Genomic DNA, 24,851 nt, shown 5'->3' with positions numbered 1-24,851 from the left:
TACAAGTGTAGAGTATGACTTCTTTTTTCTTTTTTAATAGGTTCATCTGATGAATCCTGATTACGTTCCTAAACCATGTTGTGCACCTACCAAGCTAAATGCTATTTCAGTGCTTTACTTTGATGACAACTCCAATGTCATCTTGAAAAAATACAGAAATATGGTGGTGAGAGCTTGTGGATGTCATTGACCTGAAAGCCAAAATCTCACCTGGTAAAAACCCTACGAAATTCCGTCCTGGATTCCTAGGTGACATCTGCTGTGAGAAAAGCTGCAGAGGCAGGGCTGACTTTGAGTAGATTGTCAAACAATTATATGTTGGTGCCTTATGGAACAAAAAAGAAGAATTAAAGGACTTTTCATTGATAAATTGCTCACTGGATAAATAATGTGAGTAGGGGCTGGTTTGTAGGAAGCTTAGCATGGGTGTGTAACAAGATGATATGAGGGTTTGTTAACTACATAAATGTGTTTGAAGGATTTTCCCAAAGAAAAGTCTGCCAAAAGTAGTTTGTTTTAGCTTGGATCAAGCTATTTGTGGTGTTAATGCCTGAGAATGAAGAATAAAATTTAGGGGAATAAAGCTATTTTAGGCTGTGTAAAGTGAATGTCAAAAGTAATTGTTACAAGTAAATAAGCTTGGCGGCAAATTGTTGGTCTTAGGGTTTATTTGTGACAAAAAAAAAAAAAAAATTAGATTAACACCCCTAGGCATATCCTGGGGGTTCAGGAAGTGCCTTGTTTTAGAGCATGAAGTATGTGTGTTGGAGCTTTGCTGGTGTGAGAATACACTTATTTCCGTCAAAGAAAATTTTTTTTCCCATGCCTCAATTCTCCTCCTAGATCTCTTTTCTTTTAGGTCTGAGCATACACTGAATCTATATATCTAAGTACTAAGCACTTGGTCCTTTCTCCTTTGAGGCAAATCTGGATTGGGAGGATATACTTTTAATAGTTGTCTTCTCAACAGACTGTGTAACTTGTGAAAACAGTGTTATAACACACCTTTTTAATCGATCCGGTTTGAAAACTACAGCAAATGATGGAAAATTGAATCTAGCAACCTATCTGTGTAGCAATGAAATAGGTTTGGCTTTTTTTTTTTCTCTTATCATGGAAGACACTATCCCAGAATAAAAACAAAATTTTAAAAGGTGAAATTGAAAGTCTTTGAAGAGATATCCCCACATTTTATGAAGTGGATTGGGTGATTACACTGTTTAAGAAAAAGAACCACAGTCTCAGGTAGAGGTGGTCAAGCTCAGATTAAATCTTAGGTTATTTTTTAAAAAAATTTCTGGTTTTGGGCAACCATGTAATAAGAAATCTATTTCATGCTAAACTGGTTAAACAATACATTTATGATCTATAACTATTTGCACTTACAGTTTTTTGTAAATATAAACTATAATTTATTGTCATTATTTTATATCCATTTTGCTGTATCATTTAAAGAAAGACTAGGCTTTTTTTTTTTTAAAAAGAGTTTATTTAGAAAGTTTCAGTGTAAACAAATTGTACCACTTTGATTTTTTTTTAATACAATATACTCATGATGCAAAGCTCCAGCCATTCATGAGGATTGTGCTTCTCTAGACAGTTTTTAAAAACCATTTGTGAACCAACCATGTGTTTAATAAAGACTTCCTTCAAGGCAGAGATGGGTAACATGGTCTAGTTAATTCTCTGCTCTAAAGTACCAGAAAAAATATGTATACATAGGTGCACATATACACACAAATGTATATTGTACACATACACACACACATATATATATTATATTATAATGGGTAAGACTTCTTGCCACCTGCTACCTTGTGCTAAATGAGATATCTTGGGTTGGAACAACTAAAGGGAAAAAATGGGAAATGGGGAGGAAGTTAGGATGATAGGAAGAAGAAATTTTAGAAGGGGACTGGAAACAAGGTGGCTACTCAAGATTTAATTAATTTCATGGTGAATAGCATAAGAGAAACAACTTCAATAAATTTAGCTATGGAGCTGCTATTTCCAAAAAGATTTATATACATGCCACCAATTCTTTGGTTCTAGTCACAAGGGGTTTGGGGGAAGGGTAGAGAAAAGCACACTTAAACACCATAGAATTATCTTTCAAGGCAGTACAAAGTATCCATATTCCAATTAAATCTCTTAAAGAATCACTTACATTTTTAGGGAATTTTTTGAGAGATCACACATAGAGCTGAAACTAGAAATTTTTGGCCAAAAGAGCAAGGAGCACAAAATATGCATGTAGAACAAAATAGCCTTCAAATCAACTTTGTGAATTTACAATGTGAAAAATAATACATATACCATGAATTTAATTGAACAGAAAGAAGCAATTATTACAGCAGCATCTACCCTAAGTAGATGTGTTAAAATTTTTCTGCCCTTTAAATTTCAGTGCTCGGTAGGGCAAAGCCCTGGTCAGCTTATCCTAATTATGGTTCTACATTTAGAAAACTGCAGCAATATTTCATGTCCTTTCTCTCCTCACCTAAAAAACTACACCTAATTTAATGATCAAACAAAAGGCCACTCTGCTAATTATCATTTTTTTTTTCAGGTGAAGAGTATAATCTGAATCTTTATTAAGGAGTTTAAAAAATGTATTAATAGAATATGTTTAGGGCTATTTTCAAAGTTTCCCAAAAAAGCCCTTTTCCAAGTTTGAAGAGAATTTTGTAGATACTTTTTAAAAGGCTTTTTGATACCTCTCCTACTCCTCTATGAGTAGAATAATCAAACTTTAAAGTTTGAGAATACTCTAGCTTCAAGTAAAGAGAAATGAAGCAGTGTAATTTTTGCCCCCTAAGGAACAAATGAGAGAATCTTGAATAACAATTCACCTGATATGTAGAGACACATACACACATACAATTATGGCATCACATAATCTTACTCAGGCACAAGTTAAAAGTACCATCACTTTCATTTTGGTTAACCTCCCATGGTGAAACAGGAACAGAAAAGAGAATCCCATGGTGGCATTTCAGGATTTTCCAAAGGTGGGAGGAATTTTAGCTTTAAACTCTTTTTCAAGCAAGTTACCAAGTCTTATTAATAAGTGGCAAGTTTTACTTTAAAAGGCAACAACAGGAGTTCTATGGGTTCCCACGTTTCTAGCAACTGTGGGCAATTCAAACTATACTTTAGCAGCTGCTTTTTTTGATCCAGATTATCGTAAAGTCAAAATGAAGCTGCCAATTTCCTTAATTTGATTTTCCTCACCTCTAAAGAAAACCATTTGAATTTCATCAAAAGAAGGTCAAAGGGCAGTTATTGCTATTGTTCTACTGCCACTGAAAATATTCAGTTTGCACAGTATCTATTTGTTAGATATTTACCCAAACAAACCTAATAAAGAATCAATACAGTGTGTTGGCTTAAAAAACACAGACACACAAAAGATATCACAAATTTAGTACATTCAATTTTCCAAATAACCACCATTTGAGACTCAGTAACATTAGCATGGATTAACTCCTACAAATTGGGCAGAGAACAGTCAGGGAAATGAGTCCCAATTGAGATTCTACAATTCATCTTTTGCCTGTCGCAGAACAAAGTTGTATAATGTTTCAAGGTCTCTAGCTCCGTTGTGTTCAGTGACTTTTTCTCCTGCGCGGAAGAACAGCAATGTCGGGTAGCCTCGTACCTTTAAAGATGCAAAACCCAGAAATGCACATTTTAAAACATATATTTTCAGTCATGTACTAATCAGTTCTTAAACTAGCCAATTAGAGCTAAATTAGATGAGTCTTCTTGCTATTATTACAGTCAAAAATCTAAAGAAAATTTTCAATTTTTAAAATAAAGCAAATATTACCAGACATCTTAAAAAAATCAGAATGAGTTTTGCTGCACAGGTGGCTATCTGCTAATGTCCATCAATAAGAAAATGGATAAATTATTATTATGAAATTTTATCTTGCAGCTTTAAGATTTAAAAAAAAAACTGCTAACAGGTTTTTCAAACATCAAAAGTATTTTAAAGAAAGTAGCATCTATTATTTTGTAAGGCACAAAACACATATTGGATATCCTAATAATCTCAGATTTGGAAGGGATCCCAGGAATTACCAAACTCAGATCAACCTGATCAAAACCTTACTCCCACAAAACATTCAGCAAAGTGACCATCCAGCTGAAAAAGCTGAAAAAAGTGGGGGAGCCTGTTACCTTCCCAGGCAGCCCATTCTTCTGTTGGATAGCTCTGTTTGTTTCTCCTTACATCACATAGAAATCTGCCTTTCTATAAATCCTACTATTGGTCCTCACTTTGTTCTTTAAAACCAAATAGAACAAGTTCAAATTATTTTTCAAATAGATATAGCCCTTCAAAAAATCTGAAGACAAATGTCATGTTCACTCTAAATCTTCTCTTTTCCCTAAATGGATGATGGTCCTTCATAAACCAGAAGTCTTCAGTTAACTAAATAATCCTTAAATTAGGCTTAGATTTATTGATGGACTTGCCTTATTATTAACTGTTAATAGTCTTTAAGAATACACTACACCAAAGTGGCATGTTTTCATACAAGTAAACAGATGTTTACCTAAAGATAAGTACTATAAATTTTGAATGATGTGAGAATTAATCAAAGCCATAACCTTGATGAAATCTAACAACAAAAAATGGAATTAATAAAACATACACTATAATCCCTTAGGTTGCCCCGCAATCTAACATCTCACTGTTGTTAACAATTAAAATAATCTAGAACTCCACTGATAATTCTTAGATACACTCTTCTTATAAGGATAAAAAGGAACACATCAAGAAATTTCTTCCTTTTTTAAATGGAGGCAAACCTATACATGATGGCTTTAAAACAAACAAACCTTCTTTTAATTTTTAGAGAAACTCTCGTAAGAAGACCAAAAACCTCTGAGAAAAAGGAAGGTGTTCTTCAACATTTAACAAAGAGAAATAAGGTATCTGCAGTCCACCAGGCCAGAGTTTCCTACTTTAACAAAAGAATTGAATAAAATGAGGATGAAATCATCTGGCTTTCTTCAAATTTCAAAATATCAATGTCTAGCTTTATCTGGAAAGCTTTAAACGTCTTTCACTTACCGAATATTTGCTGCAAATAGCTCGTTCAACAGTACAATCTACTTTTGCAATCTTGACCCCTGTCAAGCCAGGGAATTCCTTTTTGGAGAGACTTTCCCATGTAGGAGCCAGATTCTTACAATGACCACACCTAAAAATAAAATAAATATCTATTATAAACATTGTAGATTCAAGAGTCCCTTGAAATTGATTTTGCTGCCCATCCAACTCATTTCTTTTGTATAGCTTCATCAAGTTAGACTGAGAAAATTGTAAATCTTTAAATTCTCCTGGCCACACCTGTACTTTGCACAGTACTCTCTCCTCTCTAGCAAAAATAAATTTTTTAAAAATCTCCAAAGAACTTTAAGAAATCCCCAATATGGGAATTCCAAAGATGAGCTTATTAATTCAATCAAGATTATATTCTGTGCTGATTTTTATTTTGTTAATCCAAATTATTTAAGCTGGATATATCCTAAAACCTAGAAACCGCTTGATAACATTGTGCTTTTTTTTTTAAACAATATTTGTTTTTTGGTTTAGCTTTGTGATTTCATTGGTATAAGTAATTTCTGGTAAGGAAATTTCACCAATACATATCAGCAAGTGCTCTGCAACTTAAGAGTCTTAAAGATTTGTCTGGAGGCACAGAAAGATTAAGAGGGTCCAGGCCCAGGCTCACCCAGCTGGCAAAGATCAGAGGTAGAACTTGGAGTCAGGTCTTCCTGACTAAGCTGCATCTCAAAATAAGAAGGATGAACCACAAAGTGCTCAATTCTGTTAGCTAACTGCCCCCTTAAACATATCAGATGGATAAAATTATAACATTCCCTTATTTGCAGCAGCATAAGTGGATCCTAAGCACATCAAGATTAAATTCCCTTTACAAAGGTGTCAGACGTGGGATAAAATTTACCAATATGAACCTAGAGTACTGACATATCATTTGAAAAATATGTTCAGATATTCTAGTACTTAATTACTAATGAAATTCATTTTTATAGCTGCTTACCATGGAGCATAAAACTTGACAAAAGTTATTCCGTCAACAATGATGTCATCAAAGTCCTTTTCAGAGAGAGAGAGCACAGCACTCTATCAAAGAAAATCATATGAAACAAAAATGCTTTATTAAAATATAGCAATTATTAAACAAGATAATTCATACCATATGCTATCATTCTTATTCTTTGGATGCCATAAAAACACAAGTATCCACAGCTTACATCTCACACTGAAGAGACACAGTGAGTATTAAGCTATTGGGTAGCATTCTTAGGATAAGAATTCCTGGACTAGACTACCACAGTTCACGCAGTATCCAGAAACAAAAGATCCTGAAAAAGAAACTGTCTCTACATAGCACACCTGGACTGTTCCAAAGGATTGATCCAACTGCCTGACAAATAGAAAGAAAACAAGCATCAAAGTGAGCCCCAGCAACAAGTGAAACTGAAGCAGTTACAGAACTGGAGCATCTCTAGTCTGATACAAATAGTCTTTAAAATGAACACGGATTACAGAATGCCTTGCCAAAAATGAAAGTATCTTCAGAGTAGTCATGAGGTTCTAAAGATGAGAAGTGCTGGCAAACTTTAAGGCATAATACAACCATTGTTATTAACATCATCATCATCATCATCATCTTTCAGTTAATAGCCAAAGTTACTCTTTTACATTTCATAGGATGCCCTTTTCTTCCTGAAGTTTGGGTTATCTACCTTTTCAATATGTACCTTCTTCACCACACAAAGAACAATTTGTCCATACATATTAGACTGGCAAAAGGGAAAACAAGTTTCTTTTCACTTCTCAACTCACAAGAACTTGATCTGAGAAATGCTACCTGTTCTTTAAGAAAAACTCACATATTTTGAGACATAACCACAAGAGATGTGTACTAAAAACACTCAGAAAAACAAATTATATCTACCAGTAAATTTCCTCCGTAAAAATACACTAGTTATTTTAAGCTTTGGCTAGAGCATAGGTAAAAGTGCCTATAAGTGAGTTTATTTTACAGTGACCCCTTCTAGACAAGTCCTGTATCAAAAATCACCTTGATCTACTACTAAAACTTCATTTCTCCCAGGAGAATAAATGGGATAATATACAATTTGGATTCAAGCTAAAATGCAGTGGGCTGTTCTATTTCAGCCTGTCAATGAGTAATATATTTCTGTATTAATGTTAGTAGCAAAAGCAGAAGCCTTGTGGAAAACTGAAAAGATTCTGAAATAAAGAGTTGCCAAGTTAGCACCAATGTAAACCACCACCATATTTTTTAGAATTCATAAATATTAAGTCACTCATAGAAAGACCCACTTAAACATGTGGAAAACTTTCTAAATAAAAAGAGTTCTGTATTTGGTAAGAATATTAATAGTATATAATTATACACAGTTTAAGATGACTTTTCATAGCCAACATGACACATACACTCTTCTAACATATGTGGTCACAATTGCAAGGTCATTTGTTTATTTCTCAAACCAAGATGCCAATTTTAAACATTTTAATATACAGGCGGTGCTCAGCTTATGAACGCTTGATTTATGAAAGAGAAATAAAGAAGCCTGGGGGTAAACTGCCCTTTGTTCCTTCATTCAGAATAGTGTAGGAAGGAGGTTACAACTGACTATTGTATGTAAATATGGAGTTATAGGTACTTAGGATTATCTCCTAACCTTCCCTCCTACAAAGAGTCTCTCTGTTCTCCTTGTTGAAGAAGTGTTCCTAAAACACAAATGAAGAATGAAATAGATTTTATCATAGAAATAATGTTAAAATAGTGGTTAGGTGACAATAGAAGTAGTGTTACTATATATTTCAAGAGTTTTTTGAGCTAAAGAGGATTTTGTAGAATCAAATCATTTGTAAATATTTGAAAGGCATTCAGAGCATTACATGGCACTAGCTTATAAAAATCTTAGCTACTGAGCTAGTTAGGTGGCACAGTGGATAGAGCACCAGACTTTAAGTCAGGAGGACCTGAGTTTAAATCTGGCCTCAGATACTTAACACATCCTGGCTGTGTGACTCTGGGCAACTCACTTAACCCCAATTGCCTCAGCAAAAAAAAAAAAAAAATCTTAGCTACTATTATTTAAACTGCACTATTTTGATAGGAAAATGTGCCAACCTCCAAAACTTATAGACTCCAAGCCACACAGAACTCTTTAAAATGGAAGATAATGTAGATATCACTAAATTCTATCTACTGCATTATATCTTCCTGCTAACAAATTTTCAAGTGGAAAATTAACTCAAATATCATCCCCAAGAGGTAAAGAAAATTGCTGTTCTAAGTAAGATTGAGGGATGAAAATTAGCCAGGAATTACAAATGTCCTAAAAATATATTTATCCCCTACATCTAGTAAATATAAATGGATAATACTCTCAATGGTTTTTTTCCCATGACATCACAATTTTAAGATAAGAGCTTTTAATTAATATATTTGCTGCTCAACTAAGTAAAATCAATTGAACAAAGTTACTGGTGTTTAATATTAGTAGAGCTGACAATCATATTTATTATTTCCAGGTCATTAAATTATTTTTATCCAAAAAGTTGAGGGGAAACACTTATGAGTAGAATGTAGTTTCCCATATATTATTCTGTGGCACCTACCTCAGGTTCTGCAGCAAGTTCTGGGGCCTCAGCAGCTTCGACAGTCTCTCCTCCAACACTCCGAAGCTGCAACTCCACATATTCTTTTAGAGAATCAAAATCCCTCTTTCCTTTGTACTGGTCAATCTATATACAATGACATATTATACAAACATTTACTAAGTCAGTTTTATTTTAAAAATCAAGCCTTAAAGAATTTAAATAATCAAGTCTTAAAGCCTCAATTGAAGGTTCATTTGTAGTAATAAAATCTAGTGCATTTTTAAAAAATGGAAGTCATTAGGATTTTAATATTTTAGCTGTACTTTTAAACTTCAACATTTTTCTTCTTTCATTGATGACTTGTATGCAAGTCACAAAAACTTGCCAAATTCTTTCATGTTGATTGGTATATATTTCAAAATAGTTTAAAAACAAGCCAGGGATAAATCATGGGCATTAGAACTAGAAGGACATTTATTATAATTAATACCATCAAAAGTGTGGTCAGATGTGCACCTATGATTACAGTATAGCTACCATGTAACTGCACTAGAGACCAAACTACTTTAAATATTTCAAAATATTATTAGAATTGACAGTTGACTGAAAAAGCTTTACTTTCCAAGTACCCAAAATAATTTTCCATTTTTGCATTTGTCCAATATATATAGTACAAACTCCTTATTTTCTTGCAACTCTTAATCTTCCTATCAGACTCCTGCCCAGTTCAAATCATAATCTGAACTTCAACATAGTGAAGTCTTACCTTTTCACCGTTCCTAAACCACAGAAGTGTGGGATAGCCACGTACTTGATTTCCAGAACAGAGCTCATAATGCTGGGTACAGTCAACCTAAAATTAAAATAGAAGTCCACTATTAGCTTCACCACTAAGTAGAATATCACACAACAGGAACCTGAAAGTAAAACACTGAATGATTTCTCAAAACTCAAACTGCATCTTTGAGGGGGACTCTTTTTTTTGAAGGCTCATAGAGTCCTTAATTCTGTTAGTGTAATTCATCAATAATGTAGTTACGGGTCTCATGCAGTATTTTCTAGTCATTTATCAAGGTTACATATGAAAGCCAAATATTTGAGAATGGAACTGATATAGTCCATGAACTAAAGGCTTCATTCAATGTTATAAAGATTATACTTACATGTCATTTTAAGTCTTTAGTTACTTTATTGAAAATAATATTCTACTTCTCATAATATACAATCACAAAGACTGGATAATGTGATAAAGTTGACTTTATATTGTAGGCAGGAAGAGAAAATTAAATGTAAATATCTTTAATAACAAAAACCAAGCTTACAAAAGCCCCTAATACACACAACAAATATGAAATCATTGAATTTGTAATATGTAGCATGAACATAGTGTTTAGAAATAAGGAAAAGAATCTTCCAAATAAATACCTGTATCATTAATTTGCATTAGAAAAATTATAGCCTATCAACTATCACTCATTAAATAAGTTGAATAAGTTTAAAATTTCATGTTTGGCTGTTTTTAAGTCTATTGATCACTCATAAAAGATAGTTTTCATCTAAAGAGCCAGGAAGTTCTTCACCAAAAATTTTTTTTGCTTGTTTTTATAATATGGATTCTGGGAATAGAAAGAACATGATGCAAAGAGCTCTTTTTACATCTTCACATATGTCATTCATGTACCTTATAATCATTCACATCAAGTCATTTAAAGGGCTTTATAGTTTAGACCCTAGATCTAGAAATGCCAAAGGGGAAAAAAAAATACATTAGCTTTCAGTAAATGAAAACGGGCTATTTGCTCTTCAGAAAAAAGTTAATTTGCTCTGCATCATGCATACAAATCAATCTCCATAGCTGATTAGGTTTTTAAATATTGGTAAATCAAAGAAATGTAGCATCAATTTTAAAATAAAAATAAAATTCAGTCAGAAAACTCAAGTGGACAAAGGGAGTAAAAATTATTTAATTATCCTTAAGTTGCTTTGGAGTCCAATGTTTTCCAGATGAAGCTGCATACCCTTTCTTCCTTCTCAATGTAAAACTGAACAAGAAAAAATACAGGGTACATAATCCTGAAGGTTCTGAACTCCGATCAAGTTCTTAGACCAATTATTAAACCTCATCTATTGGATGAAATCAAATGTGACAAATATCCAAGTCCATCAAAGGAATATTATACCAGATTCTTCTATGTCTCCTTAGAAAGGGCAATTAGTCTCTCCAGTTCAGAACTGGACATGTTTTCCAATTAAACAGAGCAGCCATAGTCATAATTTATTTGACATTGTAGAAAAAAACCTGTAAATTGACCAATGCATCATTATCTATTACAGTGAAATGAATTATCAGGTGACAGACTAAATGGGATAAATAAATCAAGCCATTTACTAGCAATACATAAAATGAATAATACATTATTTTCTTTAAAATCCTGCCAAGAGAGGAATATTTTCAGCTTAAGAAGAGCTTTCACCTACCTTGCCAATCTTGACAACTTCTGAATGTTCAAAACTTGAGGCCAGTTGTTCCCAGGTTGGAGCTAAAGCTTTACAATGGCCACACCACGGAGCAAAGAATTTGATAAAGTGATTGCCTTTAACAGAATGTCAAGAAATTAGGCAGGAGTGGTAGGAAAGGGAACAATTTAAGCCTTTAATTTATGAAATTACAAATTTAGTTATGGTTAAAGAAACCCATTCTGATAGTTAACAAATCTCTAAGCTCACTGTAATTATAAAACAGAAATCAGAATATGTAAAATGACTATCAGTCCTTCAGCCAGGAAAAATATAAATAAACTTTTAAGTAGTTTTTAAGATGGAATGTTATAAATATAGATTCTGCTGAGGTTATCAGTCCAGGAATTAAGTTGTCAAGCTCGCTCTTAAAAGGATGTTAGGTTATGAATAGAAAAAAAAATTAATTACTAAAAGTTTAAAATGATTCTTAGTGTTAGTATAGAAATATTCTATCCTACTATTCACTGAATAAAGTGTCGTAATACCGTCAACGAAGTTTAGGAAGAAGTTGAGAAACACAATGTTTTTTAATAAAGGAGGATCTATCATTCATCTTCAAGGCTGACACCCTAAATCTTATTCAGACAGTTTATCCTAGCAAATGAATTCACTGACCTCTATTTTATAATAATGATAAGGTGTAAAACCATAAAAGCAAACAGAGAAAGTCTGTATATAAAATTAATATGACCTTTAGTGAGAAATCACTAGTCATAATAAATACCGAGGCACTTTATTAAGGCAATCTAGACTAACACAAAACTAGTACACTCAAATTCCTGAGAGCCTCTCTATTTAGTAACACTGTCTTTGAATAATGATGTAGATTTTTTACCTTTACAATTAGACTATTCAAAAACAATGAGCAACTAAATTAAATAATATATCATGGTTATACAGACTTTTTTCCACACACAATGTATCAGTAATAATGAGGTCTTTTTGATGCTACAGTAACAAAAATTCCACTGGACAGGATCCACAAAAGTCTATTCTTATACTAAAATTCCCTATACTGAAGAATGATTTGGGTAGGAAAGAGAAAAGCTGCTGCATTTTTTTCTATTCATCACTTAAACTCCCATCATAGATTTAATAACCTTCTATATCAAGTACATAGAAGTTGAAATATGCCACAATATTTAACAAACATCAAACTGGGGCTTAATTAATTTTAAATAGGGATTAAAATTTTAGCCTTTTGACATCAAAAATGTTTAATTACATATTCTGAAGATTTCTGTCCCCAGGCTAATATTAAAATATATTACTTTTTCATGAAAGTCTATGGGAAAGTCTATGGGTCTTTGCAACCAATTTTGCTAAAACACATCTACTCCATAAAGCAAAATTGATGCTTGGATAATAAAAACATTAGATGATAAAATGTGTATACACATGTACACAAATACACATGCAAAGATAATATCATTCATATAAATTTCATACAATATATACAAACTTGTGTGTCCAAAGAAAAGAATGAAAAGTTATATTTTCACTCCAGCAAAGTATCATCTGCTTCCAGCTAAATGTGATTAAAGATTTAATTTGTTCACTTTTTTTATGGAAGGATGTATTAACAACTACACAGATTAAGCATGTTCTTGACTGACACCCTTATATTCATATTGGCAGAAAGATCTATGATTTCACAGTGTAGAGAACTTCTATTATGAGACCTCTCTCCAATCAAAACAGATCATAACATTGATAAATTAGCATCATGGGAAATCAGAGACTATAGATAAGAAAGAAAGCACAAAGCAAATACAAAGGGACAAATTTTACCATACATTCTACTCAGTACTTACTACACCCAAGATGTCCACAAATATGAAAAGCACACACATTACCTTCTGCAACATGTAGTTTGAAGTTGGCTGCAGAGAGCTCATACAGTCCCTGTTTGAGTTCTGGGGCTGTTGGCAATTCTGGTTCAGGCTCTGGTGTCTATTAAGTAGTAACAAACTAATCACTAAGAGTTGTTCACATAAAAATAGTAAAGGAAATGAAATCTTACTGGTAGAATCTATCTAACTATATATAAAACTTCTCTGGAGCTTGTATTGATAATTTACTATTCTGCCACTCTTACAAATAATTTCATTTGTTCACCTTATGAATTAATGAATTAAACCATCATAGAAAATCCATTCTCAAAAGTCAGCCTATGGCAAACATAAGTTTCTACACAAGTGACTATGAATAGCTCTTATTTATAACTTATTTATGACTACAAAGAACTTCACATATATTATTACATTTAATCTGAAAAAAAAAATTCTATTAGATAGATAATGAAGAATATACTAGCTTTTCATATCATTCCAAGTGCTACAGGCAAACAAAAAACATCCCTAAGAAGATAATGCTCAAATGCCAGATTCAGTTAAAATCAACTGATGTTCCATGCTATATAAGTTATTTGTAATACAAAATCCAGGGGATGCCATTTGGAGGCTTAGTATTTTTGCCCTTTGGCAAACAGCAGAGCACCCACTATCACACTATAAGAAACTTCCACGGCCAAAATGTACATCATTATGAATTACACTACACTTCAGGTTTGTAATAATGAAACATCACTACAGTTCATTTTAAACAGTTATTTCATTAAATGGAAGATAAATTGATGAATGTTTCAACTTGTCTATTAAATAAACTATAATATCTGAACCTAAGAACTGGGAAAAGGGAGAAAAGCATATTTTAAGAGCTTTATACTGATTATTATGAATCATCTCCAAATTCTCACGTTTGAACAATATAAGAGCAGAGGTGTTTCTGGTTTCTCAGATACTAGGAGTAAAATAATAATTGGCTCTTAAGCTTATGAATCTCACTTTAACATTATAAATGTTTATTTTAAAGATTTTAATTTCACTTCAAAATAAGTTTCAAGGACAAGGATATTTATTTTTTATAAAGTACATAACTCAAAGTTTAAGGCTATGTGACAGTTACACTTGACAATATAAAAAAAAAATCTGTCTTCAGTTAAGATATTGATAAAACTACAAATTTACTCACTAGTAGTTAAGGTGGGTTTTTTTAAAACATAGTCTAAAATTGGGTAAATTTGGTAAGTCATATCCGTTCTCTACCACACAGCTTTTGAAGGAAGTATTTTTAACACATTTGTGTGTATTGTATATGATGCCCAATGAATATCTTGATGAGTACAATTTCTACAATGAACTGAGTACCACAGCAAAGATTTTCATTTTATTGGAGGCTTTGTATGAAATATGAATTAGGACCCCCAAAAGAAAACTCAGGATCTATCAAATAGTGAGTCATACATTTGAAAGTTATCTGGCATAAGAAAGTACTAGATTTGTTTAAATTCAAATTTTAGACTAAGTCTATTCTATAGCAATTGTATAGCAAAATTTAGTATAAACACAGATTATCTTCCTAATATCTCATCAATATAACCAAATAGTGGTTATATTGACCCCTAATGTGGTCTTATTTTATCTAATGACCAAAAAGAGCATCACATACTAAATGGCAATTTTTTTTTTTAAATAGGGGCTTTTTAATGATAATGAATTTATAATAAAGACTAGGAATCTCAGAATATTAAAGAACAAAAAAGGAGGGGTTGGAGGACCATGTATATTTTTCAAATGATACTGATTATATATTTCTGTATGCATGAGCCATAACAATTGTCTATTTTAGGGAAAATTACAGGGTTTTGATTCTGAGTAATTACTCTATGTTGAAGAGGGAATTCATATATCAAGTATGAATTGGAGGAGATGACTTCTATATTACCTCTCCAACTCTAAAGGTCTATGATTTTTATGAATTCTGAGCTTTAGTTTATTCATTTATAAATGATGTAATGGAAAAAGATAAGGTCTCTTAGATCTCTTCTAGCTCAATGATCAGATTATGAAAGACTTAGCATAGGTTGTGGTAAGGAAGAGCTACCCAAGTAGTAAGAGTTTAGGTTGGATTAATTTGTCAGTAAAGAGGACTATGGGATGGGAAGGAGGAAAGAGAATGAAAGGAAATATTAATCCCTGCTTGAAGTTTCTATGACTATGGTTTTTCATACTGGAATAGCAGAAAGACTCAGAAATTTTCATGAATTCAATTTTTGCCTAGAGCTATCAATGCTGGCTTATATCTTATAATATGATTTGCTTACAAAATCAATGACTTTTAAATGAGAACAAAGGTAGCCTATACATTAGTAAATGGCATGGTACAGCAGAAATTGTACTAGAGTTGAAGTCAAAGAATCTGGATTCAGAATTTCTCTCTGCCACTTACAACCAGTGTAAGCTTAGGCCAGTCAATTATCATCACTGGGGATCAGTTTCTTTATCTTTAAAAAGGCAGAAGAGGTTTAAATTAGATGATCATTAAATTTCCTTCCAACTCTACACCTATTGTTTTAGGATAATTATCCATCTAAATTTATTTGCTGGCCAGTTTCATCACTACTCAGGAAAATAATTTAATGAAATTGTTTTCCTATTGAAAAACAAAAACTAACTCTTTATATAGGAAAGTTATTAATTTGATGAATGAACAAAGAAAAGTTTCTAAAGCACTCACAGCTGGCTCTTCATTAAGTGTCTGCAGCATCCAGTTTTCTAAAGTCTGGAAATCCCTAGGACCCTGGTATTTCACAGCTTCTTGACCTGGTTTGAAAAACTTTAAGCTGAAAGTTAAAGAAAAAAAAAGAACAGATAAAGAAATGTTATTCATGTTAATATTTTCAAAAACACTTCAAACAGCTTCAATTCTCTTCCTGAAGATCAAGCATGTTTTCTGATTATTTAATTTAAATGATTTATAAATATACTCTGAAATCAGATTTGTAATAAAATTTTCAAGGAAACAAAACAAAAAATTAGACAACTAAGGAAATTTTTTATGTATACAATTCTAATCTTTAAAGATAATTCATATCTCATTCGAGCATCCCAAATAAAAATAAGATCAACCTTTTAAGCAGACCTAAAGTTTTATATGCCAATTTTTAATTAGCATAATACTTTGAAGTTTATTTTTTAGAACTGTATGATTTTTAAAATTGATCTAAAAACATTAAATACTGGTTCACAACACATCAACTGTCTACTATTTCACTAGCAGAAATCACCAGTATATGCATCAGGTTGTGATGAATTCATTTTTTAAATACTTAACCTGAGATTGGAGAATCACTTAAAATTTTCCACAGCATAAATCTTGGATACATGTAATGCCTTTAACAGCAAAACTGCTCACTGAATTGTTTGAGCTGTTTTGATGAAAAATAACCCCTAATACTACAGCTCATCTCAAAGATTTGCTTCCTTACACTCTGCAGCCCACTTTCCCAGAGAGAAGAAATTCTGTCTCCACCAGATGTATTTCCTTCTGAAGGAATTTGTAGTTGAATTAAAGGGATAGTTCCTATAATAATAAGCAATAGATTTGAGACCATTAGCTTAGACTAATATAACTTTAGGGACAGTTGGTGATTATAACCATGCTACTATTTTTGTAGAGTGAGAAAGAAATGCATTCTAAATAAGATTCATTAAGAGAAGCTGGTGGTAGTGAAGACGAGAGATTACTAGAATAAAAAAATATTGTCAATAATGTGTTCAATTTTTAAAAATCAGAAAACAAGATATGACTGACTGTCATATCATATTAGTAAATGCCATCTGTGCAACACAGGAATTTGAAGAGGCCAATATGTACAGAAATTAGAATTCCTAGTCTAAATGCTTACCATTTATTTATCTCAAAACAAAGCTAAAAAGAGCTTGAAGGAATATGAATACATTAGCCCAAGTAGCCAATTAACTTAATATTTATTTGGAATTTAAGTAAATTTAAGTGAAAAAATAATGGTAGGATGAAGGATTAGATTATTAGCAGATTATAAGAACAAGTGCCCAAAATCTTTCCGTCTGGTTTTATGCGCAAAGAAAAGCAGATGCCCCAATTTATTTTGCTTTTTTCTTTTATATAAAACTGCTAAAAAAAAAAAAAAAAAAAAACCCAAACAAACCCTATTTTACAAAAAGCTATTTCTAAAATTATAATGAGCACATATATAAATTTGGTCAAGTTGTGTGTCATGTTCTTCTCCCCATGCTTTTCTCCAGTCTTTTTTTAAAAATTATTTTTATTTTTTGCTGAGACAATTGAAGTTAAGTGACTTGCCCAGGGTCACACAGCTAGGAAGTGTTAAGTATCTGAGACTAGATTTGAACTCAGGTCTTCCTGACTTCAGGGCTGGTACTCTATCCTCTGCACCATCTAGCTGCCCTGGTTTTCTCCAATCTTATGGTAAATTAAAGCATGTTAGTTCAATTTGCCACCACTTAACTCACTACATCTATCTAATACAGTACTCATACTAGCAGACTATTTATGAGACTTTTAATTCCTAAAGACTACAATAAATGCCAAATTTAGAAGTTCTGGTCTCCACCTAATCACTAATGAACAATTGTCTCTATTCCTAATTAGTCATGAACTTTTTTTTTAATCCATTCAATATTATACTTTCAGTTCCAGATTTTTCCTCCACCTCTCCCAACCCACTGAGATGAGAAATACAAAACTTATAACAAAAATAAAGTCTTACAAGACAAATTTTCATATGCCATGTCCCGACCCAATAAGAGAGAGGGGGGAAGGGAAGGAGGAAGAAAAAGAGGGAGGGAGAAAGAAAAAAAGAAAAAAGGGGGATAAAATGCTTCAATCTGTACTTCTGAGTCCATCAGTAAATGAATGGATAGCATTTCCCCTCATGAGTCCTTTAGAAGTTATGGTGGGTCATTGTGTTGAATGAAGTTACTAAGTCTTTTGCAATTAATTATCTTTACAATATTGTCACTGCCTTGTAACTTGTACTTCTGATACTGTTTACTTTACTTTGCATCAGTTCATATAAGTCTTTTCTAAGTGTTTCTGCAGCCATCCTTTTCATCATTTCTTACAGCACTCTCATATAATCATAGTCCTCATTGACGAATAAAACCCATCCAATGGACAACCTCTCAGTTTCCTATTCTTTGCCACCACAAAAAGAGTAGCTATAAATATTTTTATGTTTTGTTTTCTTTGACATTTTGAACTATCAATCTAGTAGTGGTATCACTAGGTCACAGAGTATATGCACAATTTTAAAGTTTTTAGAGCATAGTTCCAAATTGCTTTCCAGAAAGGGTGACCTAGTTCACAACTTTGCCAGTAGTACATCCACAGATCTATTTTCTTACATCCATTAGCTTTTTTTAAAAAATATTTTTATAACTGGATTTGAATATTTAGCTTTGTATGAATTTTCTGTCCTACATTTAAAAACATTATTCTGAGGAATCCATAGGTTTCAGCAGCCTGCCAGAAGAATCCATGACAAAAAAAAAAAAAAGGATAAGAACCTCTGCTTTTTTCCATGCATGATTAGCACACACAAATACTTTAATGCAAATTGCTGTTTGATCCTGAGCACATCACTTAATCTCTTCTAGTCTCAATGTTTCTCATCTATAAAATTAGAAAGTTGGATTAACTGGCCTAAAAGATATCCTTTCCACTTCTACATCTCTGATTGGAAAAGTCACTGTATTAGGGAAAATGGGCTGGTGAATTTAAAATGCTATCCCTTTTCATGCCTCAAAGATATTCTTCTATCAAAAGGAAAATCTGTTGGTTATTTAATAAAGCATTTTCTTAAATAAATTGCAAATATATATCTAAAATAGATGCAATGAAAAATAAATTGTCTGGCAATATGGAGTGTCTGCCCAAATTTAGTACCTATTTAATACAAAACTACAAAGGAAATCACCAAAAGATTAACTTAGAATTTGACTTCAACTAGTGTGCACATGGATAAGGAAAAACTTGAAAAATGTCACAAAAACATCCTCTTCAACTCACGTGGGATATCCTCTAACACCCTGTGAAGAGCATACTTCAACATCTGCTGTGCAATCCACCTTTGCAACATAGACCTTTGCATTTTCCATGCTATTGTATTTATCTCCCAGGTCATTCCACGTTGGCTGTAGCCGCTGGCAGTGTCCACACCTATAAAAAGAAAAATAACATAGTTTATTGACTATTAACAAATTAAAGCTTATGTTCTTTACGCAATCATTTTAATATAAATCCTGGAAAAGTATCAGTAACTAACCTGAACGACAAAGTGATTAAATTATAGGTGAGAGACAAGTTTGCTAAGCAATAACTGAGACTAACAGTTGTCTCAGGGCACCTTTTGAAACTTGCCATCTATTACTACGCAGAAATGCAGGTAAAGATCTACTATATTAGCCAGAGAATGTGTTCAACCTGTTTTGTCAGTAGTGTTAATATACACTAATTACCTATTCACATTATCCTATGTGGTTCCCTTTATGACCAAAAACACATATTAGTAAGACAGCTGGTTTAGAGGAATGAACTGTGATTATAAAAGACAGCAAAGCTAACTCATCCTTTAAGAGAATTGACCCCCAAGTTCAGTCTGTTCAGTTGAACTGATCACAGAGAAGCTAAGTGTCATAGTATAAGGTTCCCAAGAGGACAGATGGCTATAACATCTTACATTATGGATCTCAGAGATGAGATTAAAATAAAACCACAAAAAAATCAATACGGTTTCATCATATAGTAAATTTTAAGTTTTTTTTTTTTTTTTTTTTAAGGAGCAATTTACTGATGCCAAATTTTTAGGAGAGTAATGAAGGCCAGTTTGCTGTAAATGAAATCTCTTAAGGGTTTTATTACATAGCATTTTCTTTCTTTGGTGACAAATTTTCTATTACTGCTTAATAATAATACACCATTTTTATTAAATAAAAGTTTTTAACATTAGTGTCAAAAGCCACAATTTGGTAACTTGAAATAGAACAATTAAAAGGAAAAAAATTCTTCGGGACTGATTTTCTGGGAAAGATTCACATCTCTGAAAGTCACAAAAGATGATACATTATTTAGTATCAAGTCCTCAAGAGAGCCTTTCTCTCACCCACTTAGTGGTTGCTTGTTGATGAAGAAGATTCAAAGTTAAAAATTATTATTATTTGTTGCTGTTGCAATTGGGGTTAAGTGATTTGCCCAGGGTCACATAGCTAGGAAGTGTTAAGTGTCTGAGGCCAGATTTGAAGTCAGGCCATCCTGACTTCAAGGCTAGTGCTCTATTCACTATAAATTAATTTGTTTTAAACTATATTATCTTTTGCATTATGTAAACACAGCTCCACTCTGCTGTCAATTAACTCTAAAACTGTGTAACTATATGCTGCTTATTTTCTTCAGTAAATCCACTCTCTGCTTTGACTACTATCATAATACCAGTCTTAATCAATAGGACTTTTTTTTGTTATAAAACACTGACAGCTATACCCAATTTATAAATGGGTCACATTTTGAAAGTTCATTTCTAAGTTGGTCATTTGTAACTTGGAATATTTTTTCAGAAGAAACAATTCCCTATATGGTGATTAAGTTCCCAACTCAGCCCACAAAAGTCTATTTAACAACACTGCTAATCTAGAATACCAATATTGCTAATCTGAGTTCCAGGACCTGGAAGTAGATAAAGTTTCTCTCCCTTTTCCTAGTTCTCTGCAAAATATTAAGGGAGACAAAGTTTGTCATTGAAACTCTCTTACCTCTTCCCACGCTACAGAATTTAAGCATTGGAAGGGACATCAGTAGCATCTATCTAGTCCAATCCATATGAGAAAAAGAATTATCACTATAACATATCCAAGTAGTCATCCAGTCTATCCCCACTCTTAGATAGCTCTAATAGTTAGATCTGCCTTAAATCAAGCATTAATCTCCTTCTTTGAAACTTCCACACCACTAGTCAAGCTTCCCTTTGTTTCCTACTGTGGCTCTCACTACTGATGTTAGATAAGCTTTTGAACAAAAATAATTTTGTTAGCTAATTTTCACTGAATTATTAATCGAAAAGAAGCCTTCTAAAAGCATATATACTTTGAAGAGATCTTGCTGTGCTGAACTAATTTCTAATGGATGAAATTTCAGTCAGTATACAATAAAAAGTCTGAGGATGTGAAGAACCATCACAAAGGAATTCATACACACCATGGCATGAACATTTATTCCTCAGGCCAGCAGTTTGAAGCACTTCTTTCTCCACTTTGGAGAAAAAGTCTTTATTGCAAAAACTTTTGGCAGTGAAAATTTAGGGGTTGATACTGAAGGGGTTTATGTATAGATCCTTCATTATGTAGAATATAAGTTCCTTGAGGGAACAGAAAGCACTCTTTCATTTTTGTCTATACTTAGCACAGTTGTACAGTAATTAATAAAGGCCTATTGGTTGAGTGTTAAATCAATTTTATCTTTTTAATCAATATTGCCTTTATTGATTAATGCTTCAATTATATAACAACTGATCTAATACCATAATAAATGTAGGAATCTACCAGCATGGCACCACACTAAAGTCATAGAAAAACTAATTGCTTCACTGAGGATATTCAATTTAATTGACATAGCCAATTTCCAGTGCACCTTATACCAAACTACAAGAGAAAAGAAAATGAGGAGTCATATCTCATCATTGTACCAAGGACAGGATCAATAAGGTTCCAATGGAGGAGGGGTGTAGGATAGTAGTAGGGTGACAGGATAAGGTATAGATATTAAATTGTAGAATCAGGGGATGAAAATTAAATCCCAGCTCTGCCACTTACTAATGTGTGGCCCTGGGCAAGGGAACTCCATGAACATTGTTGTTCTTAACTGTAAAATGAAGGAGAATGGATTAGTTGGCTATATAAATTCTTTTTTAGCTCTAAATCTATAATCCTATGATTTGGGGCACTAGATACAAAATAGATACCATGAAAATTTCTATAATTCTCCTTAACTTGTGGATGGTAGGTTTTTAAGTGCCAGGAAAAACAAAACACTTCTCTTTCAGGATCCATTTTCTCTCCTCCTCTACCCTATAAAACAAACAAAATATCACAAGCCCACAAAGACAAATATATATTGGTTAATAATTTGTAACTAAGTCTTTGCAACGTGGCTAGGGATAATAAAAGTGTATTATGAATTCTATGGTTTTGTGTATTCAATACCTATAGCAGGAAGCAAACCGGATCTCCATTAAGTGTCCCATTTAATACCAGGAAGCCACTTGGTCAAAGGAATCCTGAAAGCATCACAGTTAGAGACCTGAGCTTGTCAGAGGGGAGGGTTAAAGTATGGCCATTAGGGGATGTGCTAAGGCAGAGAGGGAAACTGATGTAGGGTGGAGAAATTTAGGAGCTAAGTTAAATAAAGGATCCCAGGAGCCTCCTTCTCCATTCATACACCCACAAATTATTTTCCCAGGGCACGGCTTCTCTTTTCCCTTCCTTTTCCATAGGATACTGGGACAGCCAGCTCTTTCCGAGCTCTGGGGCTCCTTGTGCCACGTCAACAGTAGAGGCCCAGAAGCCGGGCCTCGCCCACCCTAGTGCCCGCCCCCATCCCCCGGTCCGAGCCACGAGGCAGTCCCGGTGCTAGGTTGCCCAGGGGACTTTCGGCCTTCTCCCGGGTTCGAAGGCAGCCCTTCCCTCTCAAGGGCAACACTCCCCAACAACTCCCTCCTACGAGGCGGGCAGGGGAGACCTTCGGGGCATTTACTGGAGCAAAAGGGATGGAGAAGTTAAAACAATCCTGGGGCTACGGCGAGGCCTGCGGGAGGCGGGGAGCGCCTGGGCTGGGAGCAGAAGCAGCAGACAGAGTAGGGACAGGAAAAAATGGGAGAGAGGGAAGATGGGGGGGAAGGGGAGAGGATAGTTTACCAAGGCGCGAAGAACATGACGAAGTGCGCGGCGCTCTGGATGCCGTGGGTGAACATGTCTCCCGTGTACAGGTGCTTGGCATGTGGGTCCTCTCCTTCTGCTCCCTCGGTGGTCAGGGAGTCCGCAGCCTCCTCCGCCCGGGCCCAGGACGCGAAGCCCCAGCCGCTGCCTCCGCTCAGCAGCAGCAGCAGTAGCAGCTGCGGTGGCGGCGGCAACAGCCGGGGAAAGGCCAGCCAGCGTCTGGGCATGGTGCTGGGCACTGGGCACACGCGCTCACTCTCACACACGAGACGCCGGTCACCCCGCCGCCGCCGCCGGACACCCGCCAGCCCGTCCAGCTCCCGGGACTGCGCCGCCGCCGCCGCCGCCGCAGCTGCTCGGGCAGCCCGCCGCTCCTCCCCCGCCCCTCCCGAGCAGCTCCACTTCCTCCTCCCCTTCCTTCCCTCTCCTCCTCCCAGGGCCTCCTATCGCGAAGCAGCTCCCAGCCGGCTGAGCTCGCCTTCCACCAGGGCTGCAGCCTTGCCGCAGGTCAAGGGACTAGTGTAGGTGGTTGCCCTCGGCCTCGCCTGGCTTTTCTCTCGGGCGGCGCCCGGCTAGGTGACCATCCGCCTAAGGCCATGGAGAGTGGAGGCGGAGGCAGAGATCCCTCTTAGCCCTCCCAGTCCCGGTCCGGGTGGATGTGTCTTTCCTTGCCCGAGGTTTGTTTCTTATCCTCCTCTGCTTTTGGAGATTGCCCTGAGTGAAGCCGAAGACCCAGAGCAAGAAATCGAAGAGGCTCCTCACCAGAAGACTGACCAGCAGCGGGTGATTTTTGGTGGGAGACTTTCAAACCCCGCAGAACGTCTCCTAAAGGGAGGCGGGGTGGCGCACACTGATGAAATCACCGATCTGGTGATCAAAATTTGGATCCCCCTGAAGGATCAAAATTTGGGCTTCCACCTTAAAACACACAGATCCCGGCGTGCAATCACAGTTTAACTTTTGTTTTCGAGAATTGCTTTAATATGTTAATTTACTCCACTTGTAGTGTAAAGACCAAAGGGCTCCGTCTTTTGCTCCAATCTTTGGCTGGCTACTTATTGGTCTCTCAGCAGATCTTCGGGCCTTAATTTCCTTATGAAAAGTTCTGATGGTCTCTAACTTCCCTCTATTTTAGAATCCCAAGTCCGGCGCGAGGGATGGAAGTGAGATAAGGAGGAAAATATCCTCATGGACCTAATAATAATTGTATTGTTGGTTCAGTTGTTTCAGTAGTGCTCCTTTATGGGGTTTTCTTAGAAAAGATACTGGGAACGGTTTGCAATTTCCTTCTCTAGCTCATTTGACAGATGAGGAAACTGAGGCAAATAGAATGAAATGAGTTGTCTGTAAATCTCGAAAGGCGAATTTGAACTCAGTTCTTCCAGACTCCAGGCCAGGCGCTCTATCTGGTTTTCCACCCTAATAATTATGATTCATCTTGAGCGCTTTAAGGTTTGTCAAGCTTTTCTTCACAGTGTGAATAATGTATGGGTATGATATATCATTATGCAGATTTTGTAGATAATGAAACTGACTCCGAGGTTTATTAATTTGCCCTAAAGTCACACAGGATGACTTCAGGATGATAATTTGTATTTATGTAAATTAACTTGTGATTTTAACCCTGTGAGGTAAGTGCTACTATTGTTATCTTCTTTGTAAGAATGAGGATTTTGTGGATGTTTACAGAGCTACTTAGTGTCTGAGGTTGGAGGTGATCCTAGTTGATTCCGAAGTCCTGCGTCTACGGTGCTACCTAGCTGCCCCCACATATGGGAACAGGGAATCAAATCCAGGTCATCAATTTCCCATTCTTTAAT

The 24,851-nt window shown here is 34.8% G+C and overlaps 2 protein-coding genes across 2 annotated transcripts in view; one reads left to right on the top strand and one right to left on the bottom strand.

The window, feature by feature from the left end:
- Nucleotides 1–2,004, top strand: part of BMP6 (bone morphogenetic protein 6) — a 205,985-nt gene extending 203,981 nt beyond the window's left edge. The window contains exon 7 of the mRNA XM_031946878.1: nucleotides 41–2,004. Coding sequence (XP_031802738.1) covers nucleotides 41–190 — 150 coding nt within the window. The 3' untranslated portion in view covers nucleotides 191–2,004. The remainder of the gene's footprint in view (nucleotides 1–40) is intronic.
- On the bottom strand, nucleotides 1,985–23,452 carry TXNDC5 (thioredoxin domain containing 5). The gene is made up of 10 exons (XM_012541663.3): nucleotides 23,011–23,452; nucleotides 19,115–19,264; nucleotides 15,779–15,884; nucleotides 13,057–13,153; nucleotides 11,159–11,274; nucleotides 9,447–9,533; nucleotides 8,699–8,824; nucleotides 6,078–6,160; nucleotides 5,084–5,213; nucleotides 1,985–3,661 (listed from the first exon to the last, which is right to left on the bottom strand). Exons 1-10 carry the CDS (start codon nucleotides 23,256–23,258, stop codon nucleotides 3,539–3,541), a joined length of 1,266 nt encoding a protein of 421 aa, XP_012397117.3. The 5' UTR covers nucleotides 23,259–23,452; the 3' UTR covers nucleotides 1,985–3,538.
- Nucleotides 23,453–24,851: the final 1,399 nt, after the last annotated feature.

The sequence above is a fragment of the Sarcophilus harrisii genome, chromosome 1 (genome assembly GCF_902635505.1).
Source record: "Sarcophilus harrisii chromosome 1, mSarHar1.11, whole genome shotgun sequence".
In the NCBI taxonomy this organism is placed as follows: domain Eukaryota; kingdom Metazoa; phylum Chordata; class Mammalia; order Dasyuromorphia; family Dasyuridae; genus Sarcophilus; species Sarcophilus harrisii.
This window is presented reverse-complemented; position numbering and strand designations above follow the sequence as displayed.

What these genes read in the sequence shown, in the direction of transcription:
- TXNDC5 (XM_012541663.3), bottom strand. Translation starts at nt 23,258, where the DNA reads ATGCCCAGACGCTGGCTGGCCTTTCCCCGGCTGTTGCCGCCGCCACCG. An exon ending in GGTGTTAGAGGATATCCCAC is followed by an intron (nt 15,885 to 19,114) that starts GTGAGTTGAAGA and finishes TTTAACTTTCAG; the next exon opens with CTTAAAGTTTTTCAAACCAG. An exon ending in CTATTTGCAGCAAATATTCG is followed by an intron (nt 3,662 to 5,083) that starts GTAAGTGAAAGA and finishes GCATCTTTAAAG; the next exon opens with GTACGAGGCTACCCGACATT.